The 20454-nt window shown below is 41.8% G+C and overlaps 1 protein-coding gene and 2 long non-coding RNA genes across 3 annotated transcripts in view; 2 read left to right on the forward strand and 1 right to left on the reverse strand.

Moving 5' to 3' along the window:
• Positions 1-20454, reverse strand: part of LOC116671502 (rho GTPase-activating protein 23) — a 26143-nt gene continuing 5689 nt past the window's right edge. The window contains exons 3-23 of the mRNA XM_032502837.1: positions 19641-19671; positions 19191-19283; positions 18735-18813; positions 18580-18640; positions 16473-17931; positions 15196-15360; positions 13749-13857; positions 12668-12707; positions 12426-12563; positions 10993-11301; positions 9585-9646; positions 9068-9174; positions 7197-7309; positions 4793-4945; positions 4505-4583; positions 2379-2452; positions 2185-2274; positions 1966-2091; positions 1814-1858; positions 1557-1650; positions 1-209 (exon numbers count right to left, since the gene is read on the reverse strand). Of these exons, the coding sequence (XP_032358728.1) occupies positions 181-209; positions 1557-1650; positions 1814-1858; positions 1966-2091; positions 2185-2274; positions 2379-2452; positions 4505-4583; positions 4793-4945; positions 7197-7309; positions 9068-9174; positions 9585-9646; positions 10993-11301; positions 12426-12563; positions 12668-12707; positions 13749-13857; positions 15196-15360; positions 16473-17931; positions 18580-18640; positions 18735-18813; positions 19191-19283; positions 19641-19671 (3456 nt within the window). The 3' untranslated portion in view covers positions 1-180. The remainder of the gene's footprint in view (positions 210-1556; positions 1651-1813; positions 1859-1965; positions 2092-2184; positions 2275-2378; positions 2453-4504; positions 4584-4792; positions 4946-7196; positions 7310-9067; positions 9175-9584; positions 9647-10992; positions 11302-12425; positions 12564-12667; positions 12708-13748; positions 13858-15195; positions 15361-16472; positions 17932-18579; positions 18641-18734; positions 18814-19190; positions 19284-19640; positions 19672-20454) is intronic.
• LOC116671559 (uncharacterized) lies at positions 111-10711 on the forward strand. Its single transcript, XR_004327292.1, has 3 exons — positions 111-122; positions 350-351; positions 10618-10711. It is a non-coding gene; the product is annotated as an uncharacterized LOC116671559 (long non-coding RNA).
• Positions 19146-20454, forward strand: part of LOC116671571 (uncharacterized) — a 12329-nt gene continuing 11020 nt past the window's right edge. The window contains exon 1 of the long non-coding RNA XR_004327304.1: positions 19146-19177. This is a non-coding gene — a long non-coding RNA (uncharacterized LOC116671571). The remainder of the gene's footprint in view (positions 19178-20454) is intronic.

Below are 20454 nucleotides of genomic sequence, written 5' to 3' on the forward strand. Positions count from 1 at the left end.
CTGGCCGTGTGCACCAGACCGTGACGGTTAGGCACGAGTACACAAACGTTTTCCGCCCCGTCACGGAGGAGGATGATGATACATTTGGGGGGAAACCCGATGACAGAAAGAAAAAATAGTGTGTAAAAAATCCAAATGCAATTGAAACACCAAACCAACACACAAAAGGAAAACCTGGTCCTACCGAAGAGGCTGATCCATTGTCTCAGCTAGAGAAAAAGAGGGCAGAAAGGGTGAGGAAAAAAGAAGAGAAATTGAGAAAAAGAAGGAAACATCAGGAATGTACAGTACACAGGCAGAAAAACAGCTGGAGAAAAACCCGAGATTCGGGGAAAAAAAACCAATTTAGGAGTTTCATTAAAAAGGCCAAGACCAGTAGGTTTGGATGTAGAGTGTAAAAGGGTAGGTTAGATTTTGGGAAACAATTTAAAAAAAGGTTCGTGGTCTTTTCCCTGAAAGTCTTTTTTTGGCTGTTTTAAAGAGGTTCAATCAAATTTTGCAAAATCAGATTCCCGCCTCAACGAAAAAGACCAGAGCCCCCCCCCCCCCCCCCCCCCCCCCCCCCCCCACCCCTTTTGACAAACCCAATTTTTGGAGCTGCATCTTACATTTACAAAAAGCCCGGAAACCCCAAAAACGCCCATTTTATGAAGCAATTTGGGCCCTGTTGCGAGGTGGACAGGCGCTTGAAATAATAATAAGTTATTTTTTTTTATTTTCATTTTTAAAAAATTTCCCAAAAATTTTTTTATGAACATACACGTAAGTGAAATATGAGATTTGGACTATTTTTAAACTTTTGTGGTGACAATATTTAAAATGATTTTTTAAAATTTAAACAAATTTTTTATTTTCTAAAGTACTTTAAAAGGAATCATTTTCAAGTTTTGTAATGCTCTTGTCAACATGGGAGTGGAAAAATATGCTTGCTTGCTTTTTGCAAATGTTTATCATTATACCAATGTCAAATACTGTCTAGAATCTTCTCCAGAATAACCTCAAAGCTACTGTATTCTCATGAAATATGCTGAAAGCCTAATATGGCAAAATCAACCCCATAAGAGTTGTCCAAGCAGCTTTGTTGCAAAATATCCAGCAGGGGCTAGTGGCCAAAAAAAAAGGATTTGCATTAACTCGTTATTATCACATTAATTTTGACTGCCCATATATAATATATAGTGTATATATGTACAGTATATACATACAGTAAATATGTATACCTTTAAGACATATATACTAAATCTATTCCTTGATTGAAAAAGAAATCTGCATATTAATCAAAATAAAATTAATCACTTCAGTTTCAGTCTAATTGCTTAAAAATACATGTACACAATGCACAGAGAGAGGGCCCCGTAGGACTAAAGTGTCCATTTCTACAAGTACAAAACTTTGGTGCTCCCTCATCGTAATTTTGAACAAACAGCTACTGTTCTGGCCATGGTTAATGTGATATATTCAGTATATATACAGTATACTATATACTGTACTGTATGTTGGATTCTCTTATATTAAACATCTATCTCTAGGACAATGTCACTATGACACTTCCTCACCTGATGCCTCTCCTGGCATGCCCGGCCTGCCGATGTTGCACAGCAGATGGTCAATGTTTGGCACAGGCTGCATGTCCCGCTTATCCTCTGGGGCCTACACACACACGCGCACACAAGCACACACACATCCAGAAATACACAATCATACCCAAAATAAAAGTGCAATGTACAAATGAGGACATCCGAGTAAAAACAATCCTCTGTATCCGTGACATTCTTGGCTCTTTGCACAAAGCTAATGCTGTGGTCTGACATACCTTCTCTTCTTTATCAAGCTCTCCATTTGTGAAGAACCAGTCATGCTGTTAAAGTAACACAACACAGTATAACTGATCTAAAGACACAACACATAACAAGTAAAGAATGGCGCTGTATTTATTGCGTTGGAGGAAGCAGCTGTTGTTCTTACGTGCAGAAGAAGAGTCTCCACTATTTTGTAGCGGTCAGGCATGTGGGTGACCATGTCAGTCATATTGTCTTCTGACGTCCTCACCAGAGTAGGACCAAACACCAGAGCCAGGTTTCTCGGCTCCATCTTAAAATCATTTCAAAGTTGTGTTCATGTCTGGCTCCATAAATTACTTTTTTTTTCTCAAAAAAAACAACAACTTCTAAATCAATGGGTTACCTTGTTCTTTTCAGCGTGATCTGCCACCTTCTTGAGGTGACCTACTAGGAACTTAAGGGTGTGATAATAGTGATCTGGGAGGTCATGGATCTAGAGAAAGAAGGATGGATAAATGAGGATAAGATTTGATTTGAAAGTGAAATCTATGACAAACATATTCATTGCTCTATACTCTGCAGTCCTTCGACACATACCAGTTTCTTCATGGTCTTCAGTCTGTCCTCTGCGTCTTCTATCCGGTTGGCATCAATGAAATCGTTGTATTTGTCTGTAGAAAGAGAAGGTGTATGACTGACATGATAAAAGGGCAATACAATAGGGCTGGGCAATACATCGATCTTGTATCGATATTGATATATGAGGCTAGATATTGTCTTAAATTTTGGATATCGTAATATCCTGATATGACACAAGTGTTGGCTTTTCGTGGTTTTAAAGCCTGCATTACAGTAGAGTGATGTAAAAGACCAGACTGTTCTAGCTGTTCCATTATTTTCCTTTACCCACTTAGTCATTACATAAATATAACTGATGATTTCTTTTTTTAATCAAAAATTTCATGGTGTGCATATTTTGTGAAAGCACCAATTTTCAACCCTACAACACCACTATATCAACTTTGAGGTATTTGGTCAAAAATATCCGGATATATGATCTTCTCCATATTCCCCAGCTATACTATAAAAAAGAAAATCTTTGTATTCAAACTGGGATAATAATCCAGCAGCGGCCCTAGTTTAGGGTGTTTTCCCACCTGTAGTTTGTTTGCTTTGGTCCAACTCAGTTGGTGAGTTAGTAAACTTAGAGCGATTTGCCCTCGGTCGCTTTGGTTCGGTTTAGTTTGCACCATTACAAATCATGCAAGAACGTCCACTACTCTTATTGGTCGGATGTTTTGAGGGGCAGGAGCAAGAAAGTAAATACAAGAACAAAGCTTTTGTGAGAGACGTTACTACGTCTGCTCTGGTCACAGAGAGACGTTACTACGTCTTCTCTGGTCACTGAGACGTTACTACGTCTTCTCTGGTCAGAGAGACGTTACTACGTCTTCCCTGGTCACAGAGAGACGTTACTATGTCTGCTCTGGTCAAGGAGACTTCGTTCTGCTCTGCCGGGATCTGTCTCCAATTTTAGCGGCAGCAGGTTTGACCATGGAGATACAAGGGACGGACGGCGAGCTTGACCAGTCTGTTTCTGTGATAGAAACACTGGACGCTGCTACAGCTTGCTGCTCTGCTGCATCGCAGACTGTTGAACACACCTTACTACAGGAGACATTAGCTCTAACTGCTAAGCTACCTGACTACAGGAGACATTAGCTCTAACTGCTAAGCTACCTGACTACAGGAGACATTAGCTCAGATTGATAAGCTACCTGACGACAGGAGACATTAGCTCAGACTGCCAAGCTACCTGACTACAGGAGACATTAGCTCAGACTGCTAAGCTACCTGACTACAGGAGACATTAGCTCAGACTGCTAAGCTACCTGACTACAGGAGACATTAGCTCAGACTGCTAAGCTAACTGACTACAGGAGACATTAGCTCAGACTGGCGGAGTATGTATAGTTGTTGCGGTTCGAGTACGGATCCCATTCTCACCACCAACGAACCGCTCCAGAGTTGGATTGACAGTGTACAGAGACCACCTCTCAGTACACTTCTTTGGTCTGCTTTTGTTGCGCACCAGAGTTTGATTGCTGCGTTCTCACCTGCCCAAACAAACCGCACAAGGGGGGCAAACAAACTCTAGTTCGATTCAACCAAACTAAAGGCTAAAGGCTGTCGGTGTGAAAACACCTTTAATATTCTACTCCATACACATTTATTATCTTTTGTGATTAACAATTTTTTACAACTCACTATTGTACCATTCGCAATATGAATAGCTAATACTTTCCCCATTTTCTAGTATAGACATCCAATGTGGCAAACCATTTATATGACATAACGCCGCCACCCCTAGCCATCTCACAAGCCCACTCCTGGAAAGACGGCAGCCCTTCATTCTTCCATCCTCTTAAAATAATCTGGACCTAGCTTCTTATGTGTTTATCCATCCCGCTTAGGAGTGACCGATCTCCCAGAACAAATCATCTTGGGCTGAATGGAACCTGGGTCTCTGCAGTCCGACAGAATTGGCCGTCCTCTGTCTTACATGTCCAACAATTTGGTGTGTCTATCAGACCAATTGTAAACTCACTGGAGGGAGTCTACTAGAAGTGATGCATAATATTGAACTGAATGAGGTTCACCCTCACATATACACGTTTTATGATTAATGCTACACTTGACAATAAACAAATGAGTGGACGCACCATCAGTAAACAACGGCTCAGGCAGTTTTCGGAAGAACGATTTGAGAAGGCTGCTGATTACATTTAGGTCCTGCCATCTCTGTGGAGACAGAAAGGGGATGGGTTTAGTATTTCTAGTGCAACATTAAAAAAGCACACCTATTATAAAAAACATTATCTTGGTACAAAACTACTCTAAGGTATAACTCCATTTAACAAGTTTATTGCAAATCAGGTTCAAAAAGACTAATGTTGGTTTTTAGTTTTTTGTCTACAGTGTGTAAGCATTTTTCCGTGTATCCTGCACACCTCCTCAGCGGTGTTGATGTCCATGCCCTTGTTGAGATGCTCCTGCAGGTTGGACACCATGGCGTTGTTCCCCGGCACGCGGTAGATGCCGGTGTAATCCAGACCCGTCTCCTCCACCACACCGCAGCACATCTCCACAATCAGAGGGACAAACTGAAGAGATGGAGGGACAGAGGGAGGCACGGAGAAAGCCAATCAGAGGAAGTTGATGAAAAACAAGAGGTAGATTGAAGGAGGGTCAGGATGATAAGAACAAAGGGATCAACCAACAAAATGGGTGGTGTTTGGAAAGAAGGAAAATGAGAGTGCCAAAGATGGAGTTGTAAATTACTTCAAGCAGTGTTTGGAAAAAAAAAGAGACATGCAGCTTATGCACATAAAGGAATGATTTCATTCAGGCAGTATTCCCATGTTATTCTACCAAAATGCTGACATTGGTACAACTGCTAGGGCTAGGTCACGGATTTTACGAATCGATTCCAATTCACATGGTTCCCAATCGATTTTATTTTATTTTTGAATTCAATATCAATGAGGTTAGGAACATTTTAGTTACAATACCAATTAAACTTAAATATGAAAGAGATTCTACAACTGTACAAGGTTCCCTCTAACCTGCTGATTTCCTAAAAGTATTTTTTATTTAGTATTTTTCTCCTCGCTAAAATGTAGCCTAACTTTGGAGCGTTATTTAACCTCCTTCCCTACAAGCTAGCATTACATAGTTGGTACCAATGGATTTTATGAATTGATTTTGGATCATTCAAATCCATTTATAGTGAAACAAATATTCTTTTAACCCAGCTCTAACAATTATTGTAATTAACTGTTTTTGCTTTTTTTTAAACATTTATCATATATTTATAATACTTAGTGTCCAACATGATTCCAGTCAAACAAATATGATCTGATTCTGAATAAAGCAGGGAGAAGATGATCCTCGTTGTTGATTGGCTGAAGGGCTCTGTGACATCACTTGAATGCACACATTCTTGAATTTTGATCACCAGCTGCATTTCATTCAATGATGGCTGGGGCAGCTGTTCCTCTCAGTTGTCTAGTTACATAAAATGGGTGATATGACAATATAAACTGTACTGGGAGATGGTAGAGGCTGGTCAGCTGCTAGAAATTCTTTCTTGCTATTAATACCAAGTTAATTATTCTTTTTATAACTAACATTAAAGGTAGGGTTGGTAACTGTCTCCAATATAATTTTATATATACTCTTTGAAATGTTTTTTACACATCAATAGCAATAAATAAGTTACGTAAGATCTGTCATCTGTCGCGGCTGTAATCCTGTAAAAGCGCCCACTATTCACTGTCGTCTGCTTATTGTCAGCTTTAAAAAGGTCCCATGGCATGAACATTTCACTTTATGAGTCCCCCCAGCCTGCCTATGGCCGGGCCCTAGTGGCGAGAAATGGAGATAGGTGTAAATTTGCCCCCCGCCCCCCCATGAGAGAGACATTATGGATTTCAAACGAGAAAAGTGGCAGTCAAGGCCACACCCCTAGCCTCCACTTTGCCCCCCCCCCCTCCTCCTCAAAAGCTTCAGACTCAGAAATGACACATACTAAGGAAAGCTCATTGTGGGACTGGCTCTAGTGGCTGGAATTCTGCACCAAGGCTGAATTTTCTGGAAAGAGACTGCAGATACAGTATTAGGGGACCACTAAGGTCTATATAAAAGAGACTTCAGATACAGTATTAGGGGACCACTAAGGCCTATTTAAAAGAGACTTCAGATACAGTATTAGGGGACCACTAAGGCCTATATAAAAGAGACTTCAGATACAGTATTAGGGGACCACTAAGGCCTATATAAAAGAGACTTCAGATACAGTATTAGGGGACCACTAAGGCCTATATAAAAGAGACTTCAGATACAGTATTAGGGGACCACTAAGGTCTATATAAAAGAGACTTCAGATACAGTATTAGGGGACCACTAAGGTCTATATAAAAGAGACTTCAGACACAGTATTAGGGGACCACTAAGGCCTATATAAAAGAGACTTCAGATACAGTATTAGGGGACCACTAAGGTCTATATAAAAGAAACTTCAGATACAGTATTAGGGGACCACTAAGGTCTATATAAAAGAGACTTCAGATACAGTATTAGGGGACCACTAAGGTCTATATAAAACAGACTTCAGATACAGTATTAGGGGACCACTAAGGTCTATATAAAAGAGACTTCAGATACAGTATTAGGGGACCATTAAGGTCTATATAAAAGAGACTTTAGATACAGTATTAGGGAACACTAAGGTCTATATAAATGCATTGAAAGAGCACCATGTCATGGGACCTTTAAGGCTTTTTCTGATTTATATGATTTTTTTGTCAAACCATGAAACAAGTTGTTGGTGTATCATAAACACTGAAGGCTTACTTTATGGTTGACAGCAGGCTGACAGTCCTCCAGGCGCACACCGAAAGCCTTCGGACTGCCTATCTTCTTGGCCTTCTTCATGATGTTGATGCCCCACAGGGCCTTGTTGTCATCTGCACGCATACACACGCACACGCCACGCCACACACACACACACACACACACACACACACACACACACACACACACACACACACACCACACACACACACAACACACACACACACACACACACACACACACACCACACACACACACACACACATTTCTGTCAAGACTTAATGCAAATCCTTCATTGAGTCAGTGAGTAGCCAGATCAAGTGTGCTTCATGGGCGGCTGTGGCTCAGTGGTAGAGCGGTTGCCTGCCAATCGGAAGGTTGGTGGTTCAATCCCCGCCCCTGTAGTCATTGTCGAAGTGTCCTTGGGCAAGACATTGAACCCCGAGTTGCCCCCGGTGCTGCGCATCGGAGTGTGAATGTGTGTGAATGTTTATCTGATGAGCTGGTGGCACCTTGTACGGCAGCCCCGGCCACAGTGTATGAATGTGTGTGAATGGTGAATGTATCCTGTAGATGTAAAAGCGCTTTGAGCAGTTGTTAAGACTGGAAAAGCGCTATATAAATACAGCACATTTACAGCACATAAAGCCCTAATTACTCCTGAGGGGGTGAGTGTTCCAAGTAAGTGGCTGTAAAAGCTTTTGGTCAACTAATGAATGATTTTCCACTTGGGTGCAAGCATTGCAATCAGACTAGTTCCTTCCTATTATTCATATATGACAAGGCCTCTGCTGTTTTTATTTGATCTAAGCAACTTCTTACGGTAACATTTATCCCCACATGTTAAAAATAATAAAATTGGCCAATGTCAGACTTTCCAAAAAAAAATTTTGAACAATGCCTATAGATAAGATAAGATAAGATAATTTGTTTATTAGTCCCCAATGGGGAAATTACTGTACTGCACTCTGTGTACACACTTTTTGTTAGTACTCACACACAGGCCTGAAATACACACACATGCTCAGGACCTATACATGCACTATACATGGAGAGATGTCAGAGTGAGTGGGCTGCCAGCTGAACCAGCGCCCTGAGCGGTCGGGGGGGTACGGTGCCTTGCTCAAGGGCACCTGGCAGTGCCCAGGAGGTGAAGTGGCATCTCTCCAGCCACCAATCCACACTCCCAACTTTTTGGGTCCATACAGGGATTTGAACCAGTGACCCTCCGGTTCCCAACCCAACTCCCTATGGACTGAGCTACTGCCACACCAGCAGCTCTATAGCCCACTTAAATCAAACAATCTTGGATTTGCTGAACTATATAAATGAAAGTGTGCCTTGTGTACAAAGCACAGTGGACATTCTAATCCCAAGGTGGTACTACAGTAATAATAACAATAATAATAATAATAATAATAATAATAAACACATTTATATCAAGATTTACTGATTAAACTGTTCAAAATGCCATGTACACAAAAGTATCTGACAAATGTGATTTTATAGTGACACTGAATGTAAACTCCGGGTATCCTCAAACTATGCACAGACTAAAACAAACAAAGTGTGTGTGCCAACAAGAACATCCCAGTTTTCATATATACTACAGGTGCAAGTTCACTTATCAGAAACCCTATCCTTGATTTAGACACTTTTTTAGAGTCACGCAAAGGGATTGTTCACTGCTCATCAGGCAGAAGCTATGGTTTAGATGTGCCCGAGAATTTCCTCATTTTCTCTTTGCACTTATTAATGGTAATAATAAGCATCATGACAGTCTGGACCAACATGATGAGCAGACTTTGCCAGCCGCGCCGCTAGCACGGCTAACGATCCGAGCAAGCTGTTATCCTTCTGTGTGTACCCACCGGTTCGGGAGGCTCGGTTCACTGAGGTGTTGTCAGTCTTAGCAAGGAGGAAGGGAGGCATCATACGATGGGCTCTGGGAGAGGAGTCTGGCTTACTACCTGTCAGACTGAACCAAGTGACAGAAATAAAGAAATAAGTTGTGACTAGAAGATCTTTTTTGAAGATGAGGCTTTGAAAAGATTTCAGTAAATAGGGACTTTCAGATCTTAAGCCGATCTTAAAATCTTATAGTCTGACCCATGATCACTTACATAATTACAATAGAATCGAAACAATAAATGCCAAAAATCAACAATTACCAGTCATATGCATTGAGACCCAGGAAAGAAATGTTAGCAATTCATTGTGGTTAAACAAAGAAACCATGTAAAAATAAATTGACTATCAGACAATTATGTAATAATTGTTATAGGCCTACTTACAGCAAAGAGTTATAGTAACTCCTAATTACCCAAAAGACAAGGGACAGTTATGATCAGGCAAAGGCTTTTGCTAAATATAATCCGCCATGCTGACCTGTGTTTTCTGTAGTCATTCAGCTTCTTGTTGATGAGAGCTTGTCCTGAGAAACCAATCTCCTAGAGCAAATGGAGGTTACAAATTAGTTCAGTTTGTGCGTCAACAATTAGGGTGGTCCAATGGCCAGTAAAAGGCCAAGGTATAACAACCCACATGTCCGTTGGGTTTTCATTTTTTCCCCCCCGATCTTCATCATATCCTAAATTATGTTATCATTCTCTTGCCCCCCTGCCCTTGCCTACGTTGGAGAATGCTTGTTGAATGATTTGATTTGGCCAATTAAGAATTGAGTTGGCGCTGGTGACGCGTGACTGGCAGCTGTCTTGAAGAAGAAGAAGAAGAAGAAGAAGAAGAAGAAGATGACAATGGCTGCGTACGAGCTAAAGTGAATGAGAGTTTCAAGCGTCCTGGAAGGAGTTTTGTGTGGGTGGCGGTAGACTACGTCGATAAAGTGCCGTCACTAAAAAAATTTGCCACATGCTCCAAGGCCAATAAAAGTGGATCATTTTTTAAAGGACGGTCTTCATTCAGAAAACAAATGCTGGAGTGCCGTGACAAAAATCTCAAATATATATATATATATATATATATATATATATATATATATATATATATAAATAACTTGAGTCTTTGTCATTATTTGATAACCACTTATTAGGGCTGAGCGAGAAAATCAGATGTCATGATATTCTTTTGTTTTTAAGATTGGCATTTTAGGCCTTTATTTGATAGGACAGTTTTTAGGTACCAGGGGAGAGGGAGGGGGAATAACGTGCAGCAAATGGCCGCAGGTCAGAATTAAATCAATGGCCACTGCGACAAGAACTGAGCCTCTGTACATGGGGCGCACGCTCTACCCGGTGACCTACCCAGGTGCACCAATATCACAATATTTTGGACCAAATACAACTATATTGCGACGATATCGTAGGGTGTACAGTTGGTGCTTTCACAAAGTATTTTTTACAATGAGATTTTAGATAAACAATCATAAATAATGTGCTAAACATACATGCATGCACAAAAACAGTGTTAAAACAAATGTGCAATTCTTCAAATGATATTCCCTTAAAATGTTTCACAACAGATTTTCTGAGAAAATTGAGTTAGTATGTGCTTGTTGTCAGTTTATACAATGTAATTACAATGTAATATACCACACTATTTCGATATATGATTACAATATGATTCTATTGAAAGTCGATAGATCGTCATATTGATTTTATATATATATATATATATATATATATATATATATATATATATATATATATATATTATATATAACCCAGCCTTACCACTAATAGAAAATGGTTTAGGAGAGTATAAGTGTAAGTGAAGAAAAACCTTAACATTGAACGTTTATGTAAGATTCCTTAAGATGAAGTGGGTATGAGGATCTAACCTCGTTGTCGGTCTTGCTGTTCTCCCTGATGACCCGGATCCAGGCCAGCATGTCGTCCCTGTCCTCAGCCTGCAGCAGGTACTCACAGAAGTTCTGCGTGGTCAGCCGCAGGGTGTGCTTACGCTTGGTTTCACTATAGGCGATGTCGATCAGGCAGCCGCGGATGCTGATTGGAGGATGCTCGTCCTGGCTGGGTCCCGCCCCCGCGCCGTGAAGGACGGCCTCTCGCTTGTCCTTGTAGAGGAAGAGCGAATGGGAACGGAGCACGGAGAAGACCCGCTTCCATGGTCGCATGCCACCGCCTACTTTCTACAATAAGGAAATATAGAAACAAAAACACAACCTTAAATAAATCAAGATGAATTGTCTCATTGTAGCTTAGCAACCGTAACTACTTACGACAGGCCTGTTAACGTTCTCCCCATGCACTGTGCATGGAGCCATACTGTGTATCTGAAATAAGTGAAGCAACTTGCTGTGGCATAAGCAGCTAACTTTAGCATTCCTCGCTACATGTTGCGTGTTGCACAGACTACAATATGAGGAAAATATGCAATAACGTTAATTATGGCGATAACGATATTACTTGCGATAAATAAATGCATATTATAGAGTACTCAGTTCTGCCACTTTCAGTATTCTGCGAAAATACAACAAATTGCTAATTTCCCACCTTGTATTTGTATTATTATAATTGATTTAAATATAAATGGCACCACTAAAAAATAGTGAGTTCCATTTTAAAGTGCAGGGTCTACTTTTTCTTATGTCATGTCAGACTTATTTCAGACAGAGCAGATGCTTGTTCTTTGCTCTGCTTACGTTCTTCTGCTGATATTTTAGGGGGGGGGGGGGTTCTGCTGAAAATGATGGATAGTGGATCCTGAACACTCATAAATCAATGGGATTTGAATTTGTGAAAGATACAGTAGGCTATAATCAACGCTTTTACACATTTTTACACATTAACTCTTTTTATTATTTAATAACTTATTTTTATCTGAAGTTGCCTTGTTGTTGTTGAAAGGTGCATGACAAAATAAACTTACTCTAATAACGGATGGCTAACTAGCTCTACCCCGCAATACAAGAACTTAAACGGATAAGCAACTGGAGAGGATGCTGTTTTTACCTGGGACAATAAAAAGCATTAGGCTATACTGTTTTTTGCATCATTAATGCTAAATTAACATTATACTAGGTGTGCTATCAAATGTATATTCAAGACACTGTTGCAGGGCTAAATCGACACTTCAATCAAAAGACCGTTGACTAGAAATGAGAAACATGCTTTCGTCTGAAGTCAATGATCGACGTGTATAAAAACTACTATGATTTCTTTGAATTTAGTAAAATGGAAAGCTTGACACAGTAACGTATTAAGGAGGGTAGGGTTAAGGGAAGTGTCAGCAAGCGCACAAGCCGTGTCGTACCTTTCCCTTCTCTGTGAGGATCTGTTTGTAGTGCAGCCAGCCCTCCTTGCGAACATCACTAAAGGTGATGGTTCCCAGTTCAGAAGTAGAGTGGCGTTTGGACCGGGCTTCTTCCTGGACTCGCAGGCTCTCCAGAGACTACATTACAATTTAGGGGTATTATGGGGTGCACACTAGACAAGACATTTTCTTGGTGTATAGTCAAGTCTAATGATTACAACTGTGTGTGTGTGAACACTCACCCCATCAGTGAAAAAGCTCTTGACCCTTTTTGGCAGTTTGCTGCGGAACAGAAAATTAAAAGTTAAAAGAAGAGCACTTTTAGAATCTGTGTCAACAGGGTCTGTGTAGATGTGGTCTATGTTAGACAGGGTATGTGTAGACAGGGTCTGTGTAGACATGCTCTATGTTAAACAGGGTCTGTGTAGACAGGCTCTATGTTAGACAAGGTCTGTGTAGACGAGGCCTATGTTAGACAGGGTCTGTGTAGACGTGGTCAGTGTTAGACAGGGTCTGTGTGGACAGGCTCTATGTTAGACAGGGTCTGTGTAGACGTGGTCAGTGTTAGACAGGGTCTGTGTAGACAGGGTCAATGTTAGCAAGGGTCTGTGTAGACGTGGTCTATGTTAGACAGGGTCTGTGTAGACAGGGTCAATGTTAGCAAGGGTCTGTGTAGACGCAGTCTGTGTTAGACAGGGTCTGTGTAGACAGGGTCAATGTTAGCAAGGGTCTGTGTAGACGCAGTCTGTGTTAGACAGGGTCTGTGTAGTCGGAGTCTGTGTAGACCGGTCTGTGTAGTAGCGGCCAGTGTAGACTTCCTATGCAGTTTTTTAAAAGTTAAATAAGAATAACTTAATAATTCATAGTATAGATGATCAATAAAAATATAGTTTACGTGTGATTTTCTTTTCAAACATAATCAAGGAGCATTGTTGGAGGGAGCCTGAGATCAAAGATGTTCACTGTCAACGACAGCTTCTGTGGAATTGTTTCGCATAGGACAATAAATATCTTGAAACTATGGCTCTGTGTAATTAAAGCCCCCGTTAAAAACAATGTTTGTCACTGAGGTTTTGGGGTGCATCCTGTACAGGCTACTGGTGCAAGACAAACCTGTTTATGGGACTATATGGACTTGTTTTAGCTAAGAAGGCAGCTTTTAATGCGTCCATATTCTGCTAAAACACCATATTTTTGTTGTACTGCACGTTTCTCCATGTTTGTATGCGTGTGGAAGCATCAAAGGCACAAAATAACACCCCAAATCCCAGAAAAAGTGATTCTTTCATAATATAGGCACTTTAAAGTGTCCTGAGTTCTTACGAGAAGACACGGCCTTCTTCCCTGAAGGTGTTGAGGCCCTCGTCACAGGACTTAGATCTTTCGGTGGTGATGGCCAGCAAGTAAGAGGAGCGGCGACTTTTAATACTGCCTGAAGAGAGAAGAGACAAGTTAGAGAGAGGAGAAGAGGTGGAGGAGGAGACAAAGAGGGTATACAATGTATGATAGTGACGTGACGTGAAATGACAAGAAGTTGAGTGATTGAAGTGATTTGTTGTTTCAAGCTGTGAGTTAGAACATTAGCCAGGTGAATAAATGAAGGGGTTAATATTAAAGGAATACCATGACATTTGGATTTTTTGTTGCCAGTTTTGGATACATTTTACATTATCCATCCAGTGTCCCTTTGTTATTAGGAGTTTCGAATGAAAATGAACAAAAGAGAGAAACCTTTCCCCCTAAACCTTAAAACTTTTTTATATTTTTATTTAAGCATTTTTCCAATCATTTGGACACCTTATAAAGAGAGAAGTCAACTGTGACCCAAAGGGTGTTTTAAAGAGAGAAACGCCCAATCATAAAATAAAAATCTTAAAATTCTGTTGCGTGCATGACAAACAGCGCAGAAAAAGCTAAATATTACAATTTGCTGAGACTTATTTTTTTAAGATTATTTTTATTGGGCATTTCAGGCCTTTATATCCTCAGGACAGATGAAGACACGAAAGGGGAGAGAGAGGGGACAATGACATGCAACAAAGGGCCGCAGGTCGGAGTCAAACCCGCGGCCGCTGCGCTGAAGAGCAAACCCCCACACATGTGCGCCCGCTCAACCAACTAAGCTAACCAGGCCACCCATTTCCTGAAACTTAATGATACATTCACTTCAAGTCATTTCACTTTTGGATCACTATGGTTGCTTTGTTCCCAACTAAAACCACAAAGCATTATGAATTTGTTCAGGCTCTGATTTACCCCACTGACTGATGCATAGCACTGGGTATTGTAGTTATTACAGCCATCTAGATTACCAAACTGATGAAAAAATGTGCCTATGTTAAAGAAAATATATGATTTCGCAACAAAAAAAAGCAATGAAAAGTACTTGTGAGACATTGGTCTCATGTGGGCCTATGGGTTTTTTAGATACCGGTAGGGAGCGCCATGTCTTTTAGAAAGTAAGAGAATTTTAAATTCCACACACAGTGGCTTTGAGTACTTCCTTACAAAATGATTCATTCAAGGTTCAAATCCTCCCTAAAAAAGTGAAGGAAATGTTTCAAATGTCACTTTACTCCTTTAAAATGAGTCTGAGGCTGAGGCTAGACAAATAGATCAGTTTGCCAAAATAAGGCATTGTAAGTCATTAGAATTCAAAAGCATAGGCAGTGATGTTTGGCAATTTCAGTTCAAACATACTGGAGAACATATTGTATATTGTTCTAGCCATTTATGAAGCCGTTCAGTATTTAGTGTGGGTGAGACTCACTGCAGTCCTGAGAACGAAGTCGGACAAAGGGGGAGTTTGAGAAGAGGGTGGGGGAGACAGAGGTGGAAGTGAGTGTGGCCATAGTGGAGGCCTGGGAACTGGACACAACAGAGCGGGCTGGTACATAGCAGGCCTGCAGGTCAATGCTAGGACTGGTGGGATCATCTGCAGGGCATCATCACAGGCAAGCAACAAAGGGATGAGAGATGATTAAACACACAGAGGACAAGACAAGACAAGTGTTTCCTCAGCTGGTGTTTAGGTTGTTAGACGATGTCTCTCTGAGGCGGAGCTGCTCTGGAGGTAGAGATAACCTCTGATGGAGACACACACCATTGGCTCCTTACCTTTATCACCAAGCTTCAGTATACAGTTATGTTAATTGGACGTTCTGACTGAACGTGCAAGATTATTTCTGACTCCAGAGCAGCTCCGTTCCTAAGACATCATTTTCACATTCATCAACAAATATTTAAACATACAGAAAACTGAATGTTGACATATATATGACTGACACTGAACAAACACACAAATGTTGAAAAGGATAGAAACACAGAAAGAAAAGGAGCACTACTAAAGCCTCACATACACAAAATGAAACAAAAATCTGAAGAACTCTGCAGCAACAGACAACATAATAACTTCTCTAAATATACAAAAATGTGCCTGTTGTATTTAATTTAGTAATTACACCTGTTAGTAATAACTGTAATCTAGGGTGGCACAATATGTTATTTTTTTATTGTTATGGAAATATCACCTGGGGAAATAAACACATATCAAAAGGCTGCAATATATTGCGAAAAGACACACTGTGTATTAGTGTGTAATTTGAAAGAAAATATCAGTAGAAAATTACTTATAGAACGGTCATTCTTTTTTTAGTTGTGCCTTTTATATTCAGTTCAACATTCAATTTGTTCAGTAAAATAGTGTTGGAAATGATTTCCTTTCACATGTTTTAAATTCAAACAATTTCTTGTCATTTAGCAGAATACTGAAAGTAGAGGCAGAACTGAGAACACTTCACTATCGGTTTATTTATCGCTAAGTAATATCGCTATCGACATATGCAACAATTTAATTGCATATTGCATATTTTCCTCATAGCGTGCGGCCCTAGTCTAATCTCATCTTCAGATTTTTTTACTTTGGTAACATCACCAATAAATGTAAGATTACATTCCACTGCATTATCACAACATTTTTGAGGTAAATTTAGTTTCAGTGTTCTTCTGACAGCTGTAGCTGTGGCTACAGAGAAAAAACTCACTAACCTATGAAGGGAATAGAGGACAGGGAGTTGTATGCATGCTGAGCCAGGCTACCATTAGCCCTGCGGTTGGGGCCAGGCCCTCCAGAGACAGGAGAGGGGGTCCCTCGTGGGGGTTCCAAGCCAGGGGGCTCGGGTGACTCTCCGGGGGTGGGGTAGTGGGGATGTCGAGCAAACTGAACGGGGGTCCGGCGGCCGGAAGGCGGCTTCTGCCTCAGTACCACCTCTTGAGTCAGGGAGATGGGGGAGATGAGCTCCCTGTCCTCACCCAGTCGAGCTCTCTCCTCCTCTTCTGCAGACAGGGTGGGGGTGGACCTCGGCCTGGGTACCAACCCCTCCTCGCCGTCTGCAGCGCTGCTTCTGCTGCCGGGGCTCCAGTTGAGGTGAGGGCCGCTGTAGCTGGGCTCTCTGAAGGAGTGGGCCTGCTGGAGGAGGTGGCCAGCTTTGCGAGAGAAAGACGGGCTGTAGCTTTTGTAGCCCACCAGCTCCTCTTCTTTTACCCGCCTTGTTTGGGGTTCAGCTACCTGCTGCCCGGACCGCCTGCCACTAGGAGGCACTGTGGAGGAGGCTGTGATGGGATATATCACTGTGGTTTTGTGCTGATGCCCTGCTGAGACCTTCTGCTCTTTTTGCTCTCTGAATTTTGCCACGTGGGCGCTTTGTGACGAGTGTTCATGATGTGGCGAAACCAGAGCAGAGGCTTGTGCCAGTGTCTCCACAGAACGCCCGTAGTTATGCTCGTACTCGGCGTAGGCTGCCAGGAGGCTCTCCGAGCATGACCTGCTTCCTGGTCCTGATACACCCCCCCAGCCCCCTAGCCAATAGGAATCATGGGAAGCAGCAGCTGCCTGGTGGTGGCACAGGAGGGTTTCTCTTCGCCGTTGCTCCGCGGAGGTTGTGGAAGCAGATGAAGGTCCGGGGCCGAGTGCCAACCCCAGCCCGAGCTCTGCTACACAACCCTGAGATATACTGCGGTGGCGGGGGGACATGCTCTCTGCAGCCTCCGCCTGGCTGTAGTACCAGTCCGACAGAGCCTGGTGGCAAAGAGTATCGGCGTGAGCGCGGGCAGAGGCCGGCAGGCTGCCCTTCCGTGGCGGAGGGAGAGTTGCAGAGGCGATGGCAGCATTGTGGTTAGCAAAGTGAAAGTCCAGCACACTGATGGCCGAAGAGGAGCGGCCTCGGTGCCTCCCCGGCGGGGCAAAGTGGCCACTGGAATCCTCAGGACCCCCGGGCCAGCCGGAGGTGGGTGTAGAAGCAGCAGGGGGGCGGTTGTCCAGTGGAGAGGCAGCGGGGCCGGGTCGGCACTGCCAGTTGTCCAGGGGACTGTGGAGGTTGTGGTCGGGCTGTGGGGCAGCGGTGCTGGGCTTAGTGGAAGGGTAACAGAGAGGCGGCGGCACAGGGAGGTTCTGGGCTTCGCCTGAATATGGCTGATTGCCTTTCAGGTAGGCATCCTGGGAGTACGCCTGGGGACAAGAGGGGTTAAGACACAATGTAAAACATGACCGAAAAGATATATGGACAAAGATGGAGGGGACAGCCAGAGGGCAGAGTGAGGCAGATGCAACGTGCACCATGCAGCAATATTTCTTTCTTTTGTCCTATAAAAGCTAAACACTTATTATACCAACAATAAACAATTAAACCAACACTGGAAGATTGTTTTTGGGGGCAGTTTATTCCTAGTCTATTCTTTTTTGTCTATTTCATCCGAAAATAACATTCTTTTAGTTTTTTCTATTTTGCTTTAATTGATTGTATCTTCCCCTTCGTTGCATTTCTAAATGGGTTTATGATGATAACAATAGCAATGATAAAAAAAGAAGAAAATCCACTGTGTTAAGAAAAAAGTTTTCCTTTATGTTGGTTGTTTCACCGTCTTCGTTCATGCATTCTTTTATCTGTACAAAGTCATTTTGATGTCTTTTCGATTGAGACCAGTACAATGCTACCTGCCCATGCATAATTCCAAATTTCTGAAATTAAACTTTAAAAAGTGGCTACATAAAGTATAATAGAAAGGTTTCCTGCTATAATGCAAACAGCATGTGACTAAACAGTAATGGAGGTGAACAGAAGGAAAGAAGAGAAAATAGAAGAAAGACAATACTCACACTTACCAACTGCAACACATCCTCATCTTTGGGCATTATAGAGAGCTCCAGAATGTTTTCACTACAAAAATAAAAATAAAACAATACCAAATATGAACAAAATAAATAACAGGTCAGGCAGACCTTAAAATGAGATTCATGAACTAGTCTCCCACCTGTTTTGGATGAGTGCGATCACCTGAGAGTAGGTTTTTCCCAGAATGCTCTCCCCATTCACCTTCACGAGCCTGTCCCCTGGAGCGTGCACGCACACGCACACGGAGACATACATAATACAGTGGCATACATAAGTGCATAACTGTCATCTGAGATTTTCTTATATATATATATATACACATACATACATTCCATATATAAAAAAACAACTACTTTATAAGTAATAGGAGGGCAGCCTGTATAAGACAATAAACTAACTGTTAGCACTGGATAATATTTAAAAGTTAGGTCTTATTTGCTATACCTTATTTCAGCAGCTGGGCATTCAGAGGACACTGACTACAGATATCTTGGCAATTGCTGTATCCTATGTCTATCTCAAGTCTTTCTTATGTTTTCTGAGTATATGCGTGTGTGTGTGTGTGTGTTTGTGTGTGTGTGTGTTTATCTTCTACCTGTACACAGTCCTGCTTGTTGCGCGGGGCCATTTTCTTTGACACTCTTCACAAAGATGGTGTCCATTGGCTCCAAACGAGACTGCTGACAAACTGCATAATCAAACACACAGATAGATTATGTGCATACAAATCCATTTCCTGTACTGAAAATATCAGCAAAACCCACTAAGTTGAACCAGCTCCACCTACACATGGAAGCATAAAGTCCCCCTACACATCCTGATCATCAATGCATTACGAAAACAGTTGTAGGGGTGTCTCATGCCTTTGTCGTTGTTGTCTTCATTGTTTTTTTATTTAATTTTGTAGGCATTTTTAGCCTTTTATTTTAACAGGGTAGCTGAAGACATGACAGAGGAGAAAGAGGGAGAATGACATGCAGCAAAGGATGTTCTTGTTTGTAGGTTTGTTGTAAATTAATGAGACTTTGATTTTAAAAAAACTCACCTTTTTCGGTTGCATTTCCGTTCTCTTCATCCTTTGGGAGAAACACAGAGCAGGTGTTAGAGATAGAAATAACCACAGGGAGGCGCTGCTCAGCTCACATTCAACTCAAACCTCCACTCACAGCCCCGGTCTCACTGACTCCAGCTGACTGGGCAGTTGCTCAGCTACCTGACTGTCTGATTTACAATTTGACCGAGTGTCGGACTGTCTCACTGACTGACATATAGACTCCCTGTCAGTTGGACTGCCTGTCTGTCTGTCTGTCTGTCTGTCTGTCTGGCCTGCTGGCTGGGTCTATCTGGAGGCTTTGAGGCTTCGCTGAGTTAGCTCATTCCTGAGCTGGACACACAAAAGGCACTGCACACTGAGGTATGCTGCTACACAACGCCAACCTCTCTCCAGACCAGAAGGATGTCACCATACTGTGTACAGTACTACAGTACCCATAAGTCTGTGTAGCTGCAGGGTTAGAAATATCCGTATGACTTACAGGTTAAATGCACCTGGGAAGTGAACAATCCAGCCTGTCTCATGTAGACTTTGGTCTACATGATGTAGACTGACCACAGATACACATGCATTGCTATTATGGCACAGCATGGGCTCAAATTTGCACTTTTTTCATTTTCTGAGTTAAATAATAAAGAAATATAAGAATTGATAACGATTTCATGTATCTAATATGGAGCTAGAGCCGGGAGAGAATGAGCTTAGCATAAGGAATTGTTATGTATAAAGGGAAATTATATTATAGGTAGAGCACCAACCAATATATCTACGGGCCGATTGGTATCAGCATTAACAATGTCATTCA

Source organism: Etheostoma spectabile, chromosome 21 (assembly GCF_008692095.1).
Source record: "Etheostoma spectabile isolate EspeVRDwgs_2016 chromosome 21, UIUC_Espe_1.0, whole genome shotgun sequence".
Lineage (NCBI taxonomy): Eukaryota > Metazoa > Chordata > Actinopteri > Perciformes > Percidae > Etheostoma > Etheostoma spectabile.